Here is a 14,287-nt window from a genome sequence, read left to right as displayed (position 1 = left end):
ATGGAGTTAAAAGTATCACAGCTTTTCACAAATGCAGGCTCTTTGTATTACAAACACATGCAAACCCTATGACTGCTGCAATTGAACTAATGCACAAAACAAATGCACATCTGTTTGCATTTTTATTGCACATGGAAAATACACAAGCGTGCTGTTGCTTTAAATTAAAAAACTCTTTAATTTAAAATTGCTGTTGTTTGATCAGTTTTATTAAGGTAAACGCAATGATTCATTCACACTGTGAGTATAATCACTCACATTAATTGCGAAAATTAAGTCTTCAAAAGTCTTGTAAAAACACTCCAGGGTTTTTCCAATGAGTGCTCTACAAAGGAAAGGATTAAACTGTTTATGTTAGTACTGACTTTAATGTATGGAAGGAAAAAAAGAGAAATTCTGTAGTAAGTAAATGATGGCAGAATGTTCATCTTTGGGTGGACTATCCTTAAAAGCATTTAAGGAGCCATTTTAGGGAGAAATATGAACCAATCTAACAGGCTGCATCATGATGCCTGACTGAATCTTCTTTAATACCAGATTATAGCTACATTTTTGCTTTCAGTCAGCGAACGAAGCCAACATTTTTTAAATAATGTTAATATAAATATCAAAATATGCCTATTTATTTTATTTTTTTTGTTTGTTTTATTGTTCCTGTCATAAAGTACATTCTATTTTGTGTTGTAATTCAGTTTGTTCAGCAATGATTGGAATAAACATGTTCCATAAATGTATTTGACCCATTTCTGCACCTTCTGAAGGTGGCCGTGGACTTGTGCAGGCAGCGCAGCCTGTTGTCCTCTCCAGCAGCTGGTGGAAGCACTGAATCCGACCGCGACACAGAGGCACTGATTGAAGAGGTGTTAAAACTTAAGTCCCTTCTTAGCACCAAGAGAGAGCAGATTGCCACTCTCAGAACTGTCCTAAAAGCTAACAAACAGGTAAGTTATGTGTTAGACTTGTAAGATGATTTAAAGCATACTTAATTTTTAGGCCCTACTTTTCAGCACTATTATTATTTTGTACGTAATATCCTTTGGTTGTGGTTATGTTGTCAATTTGAATGCAGTTCAAGCAGTAGTTTTATTCTGTATTTTCATTGAGCTGTTGGCAACTTCAACTCTGAATCATTAATAGCCAAATAATATCTGATGTTCTTGAAATGGATAATATTGATTGATTAGTTGGCTAATATATTAATCAGTAAGTGTTTTTATTTTGAATTGATTGAAGGGTGGTGTTAAAAATCTTTTACTAGGGGTATACTTGTTCACATAGTTTGGTTTTGATGCAGTGGTGTCATTGTCTGGTATGTTTTCGATACAGCGAAAAGAAAAAAAATCTTTAAAAATAGATAAAACTAAGATCCTAAAGCATTTTTTTTTTTTTTTGCTTTGAAATGTGATGGAGCTGTACTTAAGACCATATTCTGGGGTGTCTTCACAGCATATAAAAAGCTACTTTAAAAATTAGTCAATAAAATCATATTCAATTCATCTTTATTTCTATAGTGCTTTTACAATGTAGATTGTGTCAAAACAGCTTAACAGAGAAGTTCTAGTACATTGCAACTGTGTCAGTCCAGTTTTCAGAGTAAAAGTTTAGTTTATTTCAGTTCAGTGTGGTTTAAATTTCACTGCTGAAAGTCCAAACACTGAAGAGCAAATCCATTGTTGCACAGCTCCACTAGTCCCAAACCAAGCAAGCCAGTGGTGACAGTGGCAAGGAACAAACTTCACCAATTTCACAAACTTCACCAAATTCACCAATTCCCTTTTTGACGAAAGAGAAGGGAAAAAAAACCTTGAGAGAAACCAGGCTCAGTTGGGCACGACCATTTCTCCTCTGGCTAAACTTTTTGTGCAGAGTTGCTGTCTAGGTGCCAGAGGCTGGAGAATATTTAAGTAGTCATAAACAAATGCAAAAGTAAATAATTGTTTTATATATATTAAACCGTTTCTATGGGCAGCACAGATTTCCTTGATGTGACAATGCCACCTGTAGTGGAATACGCCCTGGCTTATGCTTATGATGGTTCAAAATGTTCGTGTGATTAATTGCTGAAGTTTTTATCACAGTATATAATATTTTCGGTATACAGTGGGCATGTGACGATGACCGTTTTCAATGTATACCGCGATTTAGAAAAGTCACGGTTTTAAAACCGCCAAAATTTTCTGTTATAAAGCACGTGTACATTTTTAAAAAAGTTTTTATTATTATTATTATTATTTTTAGGAGGACAGTATCTCCAGCAGAAGAGGTGTCTAAAGATGCTGTTTTAAATCATAAAAAATCTGTTTTTGAAACTAATGAAGACAGCAGAAATTAATGATTCATTTTAATTATTTAGCCTGACATGTTTACTGTTCCAAAGTATTTTAAATGTTTTACAAATTAAAATATATTGTGTTCAAAGGAGAAAAAAAGTTCTTGTTTTTTACACAGACATTTAAATGGAATTTATATTAGAGCAATCACAGTACCGTAATATTTTCATCCAAGGTCATTATAGCGTCAGAATCTCATACCGGCCCATGCCTAGTATACAGTATAAGATATTGAAAAAAAGTTACATCAACAGGTAAAATAGGCAAAAATGTTTAGTACATTCCTTAGTTGTATATACTGTGCATGTTTCAGAGTAAACTAATGTTTAAACTAAATTAAATTGCAAAAGTATCATAGGCCGTACTCACTGTAGGTACAGTTGCCTCGAACCGGGCCAAAGCACGCTTGTCCCCCCTCCCGTCTCCCCTGACGGCTCACGCTCACACCACAAACGGGCTTCGGCACGCTTACGTCATCGCTTCTGCGCTGAAGCACTCTCTCACTCAGCAGCACAGTGGTGATTTCTCTAGTTGTATCGTTTCAGTCGTTTGATATGCCATCAAATATTTCGCCAAACAGTCCTTAGAGATGCGGGGACACTCAGTCAGATATTTCGTCAAACAGATCCGCCACTTTTGGCGCTCATAAACAATCATAAAGCCCTCGTGCTGCAGGAATGAGGACGTATGCTGAAGGCGCGCAGCTGTCGTGCAGTGAGGGGTTTGCGTCTTTAATAAACTACGGCAGTTTGCGTTCACTGAACAGTAAGAATTATTAATAAATCCATATGAAACAGTGCCTTAAAAGTCACGTCTCGCTTTCAGTTTCGGGCTTTGACGCATTTTGCACTCACACACAAGCGTACCAAAGCCCAAGTGAACCGGGCTCAGGCACACCTCCTCCAACCAGGCCAGGGCCGGCCAAGTGAACCGTGCTTGAGCCCAATTAAGCGCACTCACACTTCTCAAATGATCCGGGAAACGGGCCTGGGCACGGGACGGATGGCATAGTGTGAGTAGGCCCATAAACTACAATAGGTTAAACTTTTCAGTAAAATATCATTTGTAAATCAGAATCAGAAAAGGCTTTATTGCCAGGTAGGTTTACACATACAAGGAATTTGTTTTGGTGACAGAGCTTCTACAGTGCAACAAACTTATAGAGACAGGACAAAAACGTATAAGTATATTTAAAAAAAAAAAGCAAGTAGTGAATGCTAATATGCAAATTGACAAGTGAATATACTGGCATATTACTATATACAATGTTATGTGCACAGCTGTTATGTGCAAATTGGCATGTAAAGTATGTTGTTAAATAAGTGTATATGTATAAAAAGTGTTAAATATGAGTTAATGCATTAAAATCAGCAGTAAAAAGCTATTCATTACAGTTGCTATGTTCATATTAGTTAAAACAAATTCAACTTTGATTCGTTTTTAACTAATTGTGCTATTATCATCATCATCATTATTATTAATATTAAGATAACCAATTAAGTCTGCAAATTCACAACTATATAAAAAAATATATGATGATATCAATATTATGCATGTTCATTATCATGATATATTAAATTATTGCGTATCGACGTAAGACATAAGTCTGCCATGGCTACAGCCAGGAATTATGGTCTGTCAGTTCTCAAAGTAAACTGAATAACTCCGAGATTTCCCTTTAACCTCTTTCTTTTTTCCTATTTAAGCATATTGTTTAGTTGTTTCCAATGAGAGTGCCAGGTTTTCTACAGCGCCAGCATCATGACAAGGAGCTTAACACAAACTGCTGAGTGCTCAGATTGTTTTTAATACGCCAGCCATTAGAAAATGAGCTATTAAACTTAAACTCAGAAATTAAACTCAGTGTTATAGTAGTGCTCTCAACTAGGCATGGGACGATAACTGTTTTTAAGGTATATCCGCGGTTTAAAAAAGTCAGGGGTTTAAAACTGCCAAAATTTTCTGCTGTACTGTTCCTATGGTATGTGTAAGATTTTTTATTTATTTTATTTTTTTGGACAACAGTATCTCCAGCAGAAAACGTATCCAAAGATGCCATTTTAAATTGTAAAGAAATCTGTGTTTTTGAAACAAATGAAGACAGTTATGATTGATTTTAATTATTTAGCCTGACATGTTTACTGTTCCAAAATATTTAAAATGTTTCTCAAAATAATTTATATTGTGTTCAATGGGGAAAAAGGTTTTGGTTTTTACCCAGACATTAAAAAAAAATATATATAATATAATATATTTTAGCGTAGTATCACAATACCTTATACCGGCCCATGCCTACCCTCAACCACTGACTGCTTTTGTGGACCCGGAACCTAAGCATGTTCTTTTTGTTCAGTTAATCGCATTATGTACATGTTATTAGCCATACTGCAAAGAACATGTCCTGTGTCTGCCTTACTGGTAAGTGTTTTTCTTTGGAGTAGGAGTGGCAGACCTTTTAATGCCCAAATGATTTTTAATCATTTGGTTTGTAGTGCGTATCCAACCCAAAACCTTGTACTGAACGGTTCGATGTGAATATGTTTATTGTTACACCCCTGTCTTTTACCCAATGCAGTATCTAGTGTAATTCTAAACCAACAAATTTGCTCTTGTTCTTTTAGACAGCAGAGTTGGCTTTGACCAACCTGAAGACGAAGTATGAGACAGAGAAAAGCATGGTGACTGAGACGATGATGAAGCTGAGGAATGAGCTGAAAGCCTTGAAGGAGGATGCAGCCACCTTCTCCTCATTGCGGGTCATGTTCGCCAGCAGGTATGATGGGATTACATGTGCACAAAGTGATTTGTGTACTCACAAGCCTGGGGAATTTTTCAGGTCAATGTCTGAAGCATGTAGCTCCTTTTTTATCAAGTGGGGGGGGGGGCCTTAAGGCTAAACCGGATGCATGTAAACTGCTTTGATTTATGCTTAGAGTTCAGATGAGTTCATGGGAGAAGTTGATTCTCACAGTTGATTTTCCCGATTTCCATGTTAATTCACAAAACTGATCAATTTTAGTTTTAAATCTAATAGATCTGTTGCCTTGGGCTGGCTCAAAGATGTATGTGTATGTGATACATTTCATAGTCATAGAGGAACTTGCACTGTGGGTAGCAGGCAGTGTTTGTTTATGTTTGTAGAAACACATACGAGAGGAGAGCTCTTAGGGATACAGAGTCACAGGGATTAGACAGTCAGGACCTTGTTTTAAGAGCAAGCTAATAAGATTATCATCTTAAGGCCCATTCTCCCACGAGCTCTGCTCACATGCTGATTAACGTGCACTCGTTCTGATCCCGTGTGCAGGCGAGGGCAGCTCAGTCTGGACTGATGTCATAGATCAAGTGTCACGGGAACAGCAAGTAGTAAAAGCAAGATTAATGCTTAATAAAGTCCCACAATTATAAAAACACTTTATGGAACATTTAAACGCTTGATTTTACATGTTGAAGAAACACTTTTTATGTATTAGGGCCCAAGGCTAAGGGGCGAAAGACCTGTTGTTTTTATTGTTTATTGACTATTGTTATTTATTTATTTTCAAGGTTTTGGGGGTTTTGGTATTCTTTACATATTCCAAAAATCCTGAAAGTATATAATGATAATGATTATAATTATATAATATATGATAATAAGGGCTGTAATGTACCGATCGGAATGCACGTGACCCATGGATTAATAAATTTTTAACTTGTAGGTTTATTCAACGTTTATTAACAATTGCAGAGAGATCCCCTCCCGTGTCATTACAATCACGTGTAAGAAAGCATTTTGGCTTCCCTGTAAAATATAATGATAAATGATGATGAAAGTCATGGTGGGACCTAAATGCTTTCTTAGGTTAATTAAAGATGTTTTCTGACACTGTTTGTTTGGCCTGCATTAATACCTTTAGTGTAAAGCTGCACAATTAAACATTAAAAGATTGTGATCTCAAACCCAACATGAATAGTAAATGATTTTTGATTTGCACATGTTTATTAATCCTTCGAATCGCTGCATTGAAATCTGCGTTTGATCGAGAGAGATCCAGTTTTTACACTTTTTCAATTCGTTATAAACAGTTGAATAACACAGAAGTACTGGGAAAACAGTTTATAGTTCGGATATAAACACTGATGTTTATGGTAAAGATTAAAATCACAGTTTTATGGAACTTGTAGCTAGTGAATGTTGTAGCAGTTCCGTTGTTTAACCATTGAGTGGCGACAAATAACCATCAAAATTATGTCACTGAATATGTTTTCAAAAATGATCCACCTATAATGAAACACATTTATGTGTGAGGTTTTTGAATCATTAATTGAAAATAAATATGATCTGTTGTAGAAGACGTTAGATTTCCATATTTAGCAGCAACAGCAGCAAAGCTCATCTTTTGTGTTGAATATTTTTCTTTTTTTTCTGCTGGTTCTTTCTTGATTTTTAATAAAATAACAGCTTATAAATTGTGGGGTTTTTTTTTTTAAACCAATGGTTTTTGCAGTAATATTTTTGTGTTAATGGAACGCAATTGGCATTTGTCTTCTCCATTTTTTGCTGATTTGAAAAATGGTCCGGTCTAAGTCTCAAAAACTGCAGTGTGATCCGAACCATGAGATTTGTGATGCGTTACACCACTAATAATAGTTTTGTTTTTTTTTTTTGTTTTTTTTACAAATTAATGAAGTGCACAGATACATATTTTAAAACAAACACTAATATATACATTATATGGGCAGCATTATAATATATAAAAAAGATTAAGTTTTGATTGCCAATCCTCTGCCCCGCCCACGTCGCAAACCCGCTCGCGAAAAATACACATTTAGTCCCCGTTTACATTAATACGTCTTAGTATTAAAATGGCATTTTAAAACAAAAATTATTCACATCCACACCGTGTTTTACCTAGCATTTCTGAACATCACGTGACCACACACACACACAGACAGAGCCACACACATTGTCATGCGCTCGTCTGAGCTGAGCTCCAGAGAGCAGTGCACGTCGGACAGTTTATCAAGGATGTACCGCTGGATCGCGTCTCACTATAGTTGTTAAAGTGATATTTAATTAATCTTGTCTCAATCTAATGACTCTTCGTTCTTTTGAATCTATCAGGTAACGTGTCACAGCATCAGTACACTGCTTCAGTCTTTCACTTTCACACTACTAATTTTAGTAAAAACCTCAGACATTGTTGGTTATGCACCTTTTTTACCGACCAATCTCCATCGGAAAAAGTGATTGGCAGGTGGTAATTTGTGTGTAATTTATTTTTATTTATTTATGATTTGGTTCTGGCTAAAGCAAAGACCATCAGGGCCAGGTAGTTTAAACGGTAGGCTACAAATAATGAATTCGCTATAAATGATTTAATTATTCAACGATGCCATCGTCTAACGCGTTGTTTCACATTAGACATCGTACGATGCCAAATTGGTCGACATCGCCCAACCCTAGTGTCCAGGCATTCTGATGACAACAAAAATTTAAAAAATAAATAAATAAAAACATAAACATTTATGGTTGCTTACAAACAGTGATTACTGACGTGTTTGTGCCTGTGGCACAGTGTTTTCCTGAATTCACAGGGGTGGCGATGCCACAAGGGCATGGGCCCGTCAATGCTGCTTGCAGCTTTAATTAATTCATTTTGCGATTATCTAACATAATTTAATTGTTACTTCAAATAAATATATATTTTATTTGCACAGTTTAGTTTTGCATGTTATCCCCTATCTTTAATATATGTGACATGTGTCGAGCCAAAATGTCAGAAGTCTGGGGCCAGTAAGAATTGACTTTTTGTTGTGGGTGCAGACAACTGCAACTATTTCCACACAATCTTTCATCAGACTTTAATAAAAACCGAAGGCTTTTAAGGGACATTTATGCAAAAAAGTAAGCCTTTCTATTCTTTCATTATTTGATTTTATATGTATCTCCATTCCTGTTTCCTGTGTTCTTATCATTCCCTGTGTTTTCACAGATGTGACCAGTACGTAACTCAGTTAGATGAGATGCAGAGACAGCTCGCCGCCGCTGAGGATGAGAAGAAGACCCTCAACTCTCTGCTTCGCATGGCCATTCAGCAGAAGCTGGCACTCACACAGCGGCTGGAGGACCTGGAGGCTCCTCTTTTCCCACTCAGCAATGGTGGCAGTCCACGCCATTCCTCCCGAACCAAACATATGAACAAAACAGGACGAGCTCCGCGGAGCCCCATGAGAAGCAGTCCGCGCTCCAGTCCGGTGCTTCCTACTGCCAGCCACATGAGGGCGATCTCACGCAGTCTTCACTGCAGTCCTGTAAGAGCACTTTCTTCTTCATCTTCCTCATCCTCCTCTTTTTCTACCTCAAATGAGCCCGAGTCCTCAACCTCCACTCAGAGTTTATCTTCTGTCGGACTTGTGCGCGACACTACTTTTGTTCGTAGCTACGGGTCAAGTTCTTCTCGCTCCTTAGATGATTCTACTGGAGGGTTGGGACCATTCGCTATTAAGTCACGGCAACCTAAAGTTAGTGAATTGCAAGCAAATACTTTGAAAGTATCCGCACCATTGCGCAGTAACACATTCATTAAAGCACGTCGTGCATCTTTACCTGTGTCCAAAATGCATTCTGCCGAAGTTCTTGCCACACGAGTGGGCAATATTGATAGATCGGAAAAGGCACGTAAAGTTACGATGGAGAATGATCTGAAACGTTCCAAAAAATCAGATGCAGAACGTGCGTTTCTCAAAAAGCAATCTAACATCTCCAAGTCACGATCTGCTGAGGGAACTACTTGGAGCCGGTTTGCTGCATCAAATACGGTTTCAACGACACAGTTGAAGTTTCGCCCTCAGACGACCACAAGTGTCGCATCTTCTAGTAGTCAGTCCACACAATATAGTTCATCAGATAAACAGCAGACCTTCCCCTATAGAACAAAAACATCCTCTAGGTTAGCCCAGCGTGACTTTGAGGAAAGGATTTCTAACCCAAGTCGAGAGATTAAGCGACAGCAAGATCAACTTCGAAAACAACAAAGAAGCGTCAATGGTGCAAACAGGTCAGCACAAACTTACACAAACCAGACCAAGTTTAGAGCCACATAACTGCTTAGCTGTTGGTGCTTAATGTGGCATATACAGTTGAAATCAGAATTTTTAACCCCCCCTTGAAATTTGTTTTCTTTTTCGAATATTTCCCAAATGATGTTTAACAGAGCAAGGAAATTTTCACCGTATGCCTGGAAATATTTTTTCTTCTGGAGAAAGTCGTGTTTGCTTTTATTTCGGCTAGAATAAAAGCAGTTTTTAATTTTTTTCAAAACATTTTAAGGTCAATATTATTAGCCCCTTTAAGCTATATATTTTTTCGATTGTCTGCTGAACAAACCATCGCTATACAATAACTTGCCTAATTACCCTAACCTGCCTAGTTAACCTAATTAACCTAGTTAAGCCTTTAAATGTCTTGAAAAATATCTAGTCAAATTTTATTTACTGTCATCATGGCAAAGATTAAATAAATCCGTTATTAGAGATGAGTTATTAAAACTATTATGCTTAGAAAAAAAAACTCTCCGTTGAACAGAAACTGAGGGAAAAAATAAACAAGAGAGTTAAAAATTCAGGGGGGCTAATAATTCTGACTTCAACTGTAAGTAACACAATCTTTACAACCCTAAGGTGATTAATTTAAAAAGCATACATGAAGAGATTTAGAATCTTCCGATAAAACTTGATGAAGTGGTTTAACCAGTCATTAGCCTTTTCACACAGTATATGCAGTTTAATTATGAGAAGTAACATTACCTGTAAATAACCCTAATTTTGTTTCTGAGGGCATGTGTATGAGGTCAGTCAATTATAAAAATGTTTACAGTACATCCATGCTGGTTTTTCTATATAATTATGTGGCAGATGAACCTATGACCATCGCCCTGCGTCTGGTGCTCAAAAATCTTCTTTCTTTTTCATTCATAGGCTCTGTTGTGTAAAATTGTGTACAGTAGTGTCTGCAAGTACTATTGCAGTACTTATGTTTTTACAAACAAAACACTTGATCTTTTAAATACTATCAAATTTAAGTTGAACAAAAACACTTCTCATTCTGTTCAATGAAGAAAACATTTGTTTTTTTTTTCACACAGATCAGATCTGTTCTATGACTGTGTAAACACGAAAAAGCGCTTGCATTTGGATATTCAGAGATTGTTTCAGGCCTCTTTCATATGTGGAAATATGAATTTCTTTTTTTTTTTTTTTTTTTTTGCACGTCATTTAAAACCATAGCGAATATGAACGCTGACACTTTCATTATAGAACAGATTTCAGCAGAGTTAAAACCTTAAATCTCGTACATGAGGACTTAAAAAGCTGTTATATTGTCATATAGCACAAGTATTTAAGCATGTTAGAGAGAGAGAGAGAGAGAGAGAGAGAGAGAGAGAAACATCCATCACACAACCAATGTAAACTATTATAAATATAAGGCATACATCACATCCATAAACGCTATGGACATTACATTAAGATACCTACTGGTTTAAAAATGCCTTGATTAAAAGAAAATGGGAAATCGAGAACTTTTCTGTCATGAACTATAAAAAACTATAAAATACAAAAAAAAAATTAAACCCAGTGAACACATTAACAACAGGAATGGAGAAAAGGGCGCTGTTTTATCAGCTGTCAGTCAGCGCCCACTCTTTTTTTTTTTTTTTTTTTTGTACCTGGTCATTGCGTCTTTGCCGTGTGCTTTTTAAAAACAGACAATCAGATTTAAGTCCCTTTTAAAAGATGATGCAGTGTTTTCTCTAGGAATTTTTTCCAGTTGTGGCAGCAGGTCTTTTACACAAACCTACCAACTACCATTATTTTAATGACAAATGGAGAAATGTCGTGAGTGCAGTCGAAATCACATTTATGTAATACGAGCATGCAAATCTCTTTGCTTGCACGCCGATTTCCTCGTGCACAACATTTCTTGCATGCCCTTAAATAATTGCTGCTCAAGCGCAGATCTTCTTGTGCGCTCTCAAATAAACGCTGCTGAAGTGTGATTTCACGCGTTTATGTAGTATCTCTCCAATGTTTATTAGATTTGCTAGGAATATATATGAATGTCTCCAATAGACCTACAGAGCGGCATTAATGTGTCCTGAAGTAAAGTGAAATGGCAATAAACTCCAGCAAGATAAAGTCATTATATGCAGAACCACAGAACTTTATCTATAAATAAAGTATAATCTTGGAAATTGTGTTCATCTAAACTGAAAGGTACGTCGTGTTTGCTTGCCTCACGCATCCTGTACCTGTCAGCAGTCAGTCACCTTAAAGGGTTAAACAAACGCCGCACAACACTACTACGGTTACAGAAAAGTTTGCGCTGTTATGATTTACTTAACTAATAATATGTTTTAGTGTGATTATAACCCGATGCGTCATTAGGATGGCGCCGAGCATGGCCGCCGTGTTGCGAGCTACCAGCAAACTTTGTTGTGTTTTGTGTGTTGTATTTTTGTCGTTTTTCTGTCGTTGTATTTGCACTGTTTTATCTGTATTTTGTACTGTCTGGAGTCAGCACCTGAGATTTTAAGTCATCATAGCACACGTGCTGCTGATGATGTGACAATAAAAGTGATTTGATTTGATTTTATATTAAAAAAACAAGAACAACAATGACTAAAAGTTTTGAATAAGACGCTGTAATATAGCCATGGCCGGAAGGATTTTGGTGTGGCGCCCCGCCATGGAAGAATGATTGAGCGGAAACCATGTGATGTAAGGTCAGCAATAAAATCGGATACAGTCACAAAATCGAAATTGACCATCAAGATCTGCAGTGTAAATGCAGCCTATCATGTAAACGGGCTGATCGGATTTATTGAGCCATTCTGTTTTGTACTTGCGACAACGTGGTACTTCTCCTCGGTTTAATGACGTAACTTGCAGCAATTTGTTGATTATCCCTGACAAACAAAAATACACATATGTACAGTACATGTGTGTGTGTGTGGCTTAATTTTTTGCTGGAACAAGCAAAAATGGCCATTTATTTTAGTCGGGAAAATGGAATTGAGCAAAAACCTCACCAAAGTGAAGTCTTTATTCATTTATTCTGGTCAAATTATGAGTGTGGATTAATTTTAAGTGTTAGAAATTTATGGAAGGCTTGACTTTTTAAAAGGATTTGGTGCAATAATGGAGCTTTTTGTATTGTTTTTTTTTTTCATTGTAATTTTCTTAGTTTTTTCTGTTTAGGAAGTATATAGGAAAATATCTTGTGTGAAGAAGCATTTTGAATAAGGTTTTTTCAAAATTCAATTCTCTCGTTTCATTTCAGCATTTGACATTTGTGTGAGTGATCTTTAACTCACTGTCTGACTGTCTTTGCAGAGATGAACATCTCCTCGTGTCCTCCACCCTCATCAGACCTCACCTCATTGGATCTCCAGTCATGTCTCTCCTCGTGCCTCTCCCACCCTCTCTCGCATCTTTATCCTCCATGTGTTTGATCCAGTCATTCAGCTTCAAGATGCTCAAAGCTGAACACCATCATGACATCCCATGATGAGCCATCATTCAGCTGTTCCTTCCTTATTCATGACAGCATGTACTTCCCACCGGCTCTGGCTGACCTTTCCTGATCTTTCCTGACCTTTCCCAGCCATAGACAAACACTGAATGGCGGATTTTTTAGGACATTCCTCTGGTGTAACTGACTAAAAGTCTACAGAGTTTTTATTGGTTATTTACTAGCAACCTGGCCTTTTAAAGACCAATGCAAAACACACACACACACACACACACACTCAAGCAGTAGTCAGAACAATGAACTATGCAGATGTACAAAGACTTTTGCTGCTAATTAGCTCGTGCACAATAAATAAATAAATAAATCAACTTCCTAAACTGCCAGTTTATCCTGCCTTCAAGTAAGGGTTAACCCGCAGCACTGTTTGACATGTGATTTTACTTTTACGGAGTCAGACTGTGGAAAACTGCTCACTGTGTTTGACCAATAAAGTCTTGGGAACACATTAATGGCTAAAGAAAATGGATTTGGATTTAAAGTAGTGCCTTAATTCTTTGAAGATTTGAGTGGAGGCTTGTAGATAATTGGTTTCATATTTTGTTTCTTGAATTAACGGGAAGAGTTTAGATGGTTTTAAGACTAATTATGGACATTTGTTTGTGCATGTATGTGCTGATAATGGTAAATTCCCTGGAATAGGCCTGTTTTGTTAAAAAACTAGGCCTTAGCAACCAATATTCGATTGTTCTTGTGAGAACTGTGTAAGATGTTGTTGATCTGCCTGTCCAACACTTTCATCTTGTTTCATTCAGCCTGTTTTGATTTTCCATATTGCAAAAACAAAATCTTCCTGTTGTATTTTTATTGTTTTCATTCCGTTTTTACCTGATTTTCTTTTTGTATTTTATTTTTCAGACCTACAGAGTAATACATTTCATGTAATATTAGATTTATCTTGTTTGTGGTCATTGTAGTGAAGAAATAAAATTATTTTCAATGTTTCATGCGTTTCCGCTGTTTCTTATTTATGTAGGTTTGACACCCAGTGGTTGAACTAGGAACAAGCGCAAGCTCAGGTTACCAGATTGACAACATAAAGAGAAACGAGCCTGACTTTCCTACACCTGTAATTTATATTTTATAAATGGCTTCTATCACTTTTTCTAAAATAGTATCAAATTTTATTATATAATATCAAAGATTTCCTGTATTTTTAACATTTTTAAAAATTTAACTTTAAAGAGAAAACCTACGTGTTTAATCATTTTATAATTTGGTGTTTTGTTTTAGTACATATGAATAAGAAATGAAAATAATTTTATTCATTTCAGTTGCTTAATGTAAAAACAAATAACAATAATAAAATTGACAGTAAAATGGAAAGGATTTTGTGATGCTTCTCTTTGGGCCTTTTTTAGCTATTAACCTATAATAAAGTACACTG

General features: G+C 36.4%; 1 protein-coding gene across 1 annotated transcript in view; it reads left to right on the top strand.

Annotated features, from left to right (window-relative positions):
• The window catches only part of zgc:162200, a 45,397-nt gene extending 31,552 nt beyond the window's left edge, over positions 1–13,845 (top strand). Inside the window, exons 7-10 of the mRNA NM_001083548.1 lie at positions 762–941; positions 4,952–5,103; positions 8,306–8,624; positions 12,705–13,845. Coding sequence (NP_001077017.1) covers positions 762–941; positions 4,952–5,103; positions 8,306–8,624; positions 12,705–12,710 — 657 coding nt within the window. The 3' untranslated portion in view covers positions 12,711–13,845. The remainder of the gene's footprint in view (positions 1–761; positions 942–4,951; positions 5,104–8,305; positions 8,625–12,704) is intronic.
• Positions 13,846–14,287: the final 442 nt, after the last annotated feature.

This window comes from Danio rerio, chromosome 8 (assembly GCF_049306965.1).
Source record: "Danio rerio strain Tuebingen ecotype United States chromosome 8, GRCz12tu, whole genome shotgun sequence".
Classification (NCBI taxonomy): Eukaryota; Metazoa; Chordata; class Actinopteri; order Cypriniformes; family Danionidae; genus Danio; species Danio rerio.
The sequence above is the reverse complement of the archived record's forward strand: the minus strand, read 5'-3'. Positions and strand labels throughout refer to the sequence as shown.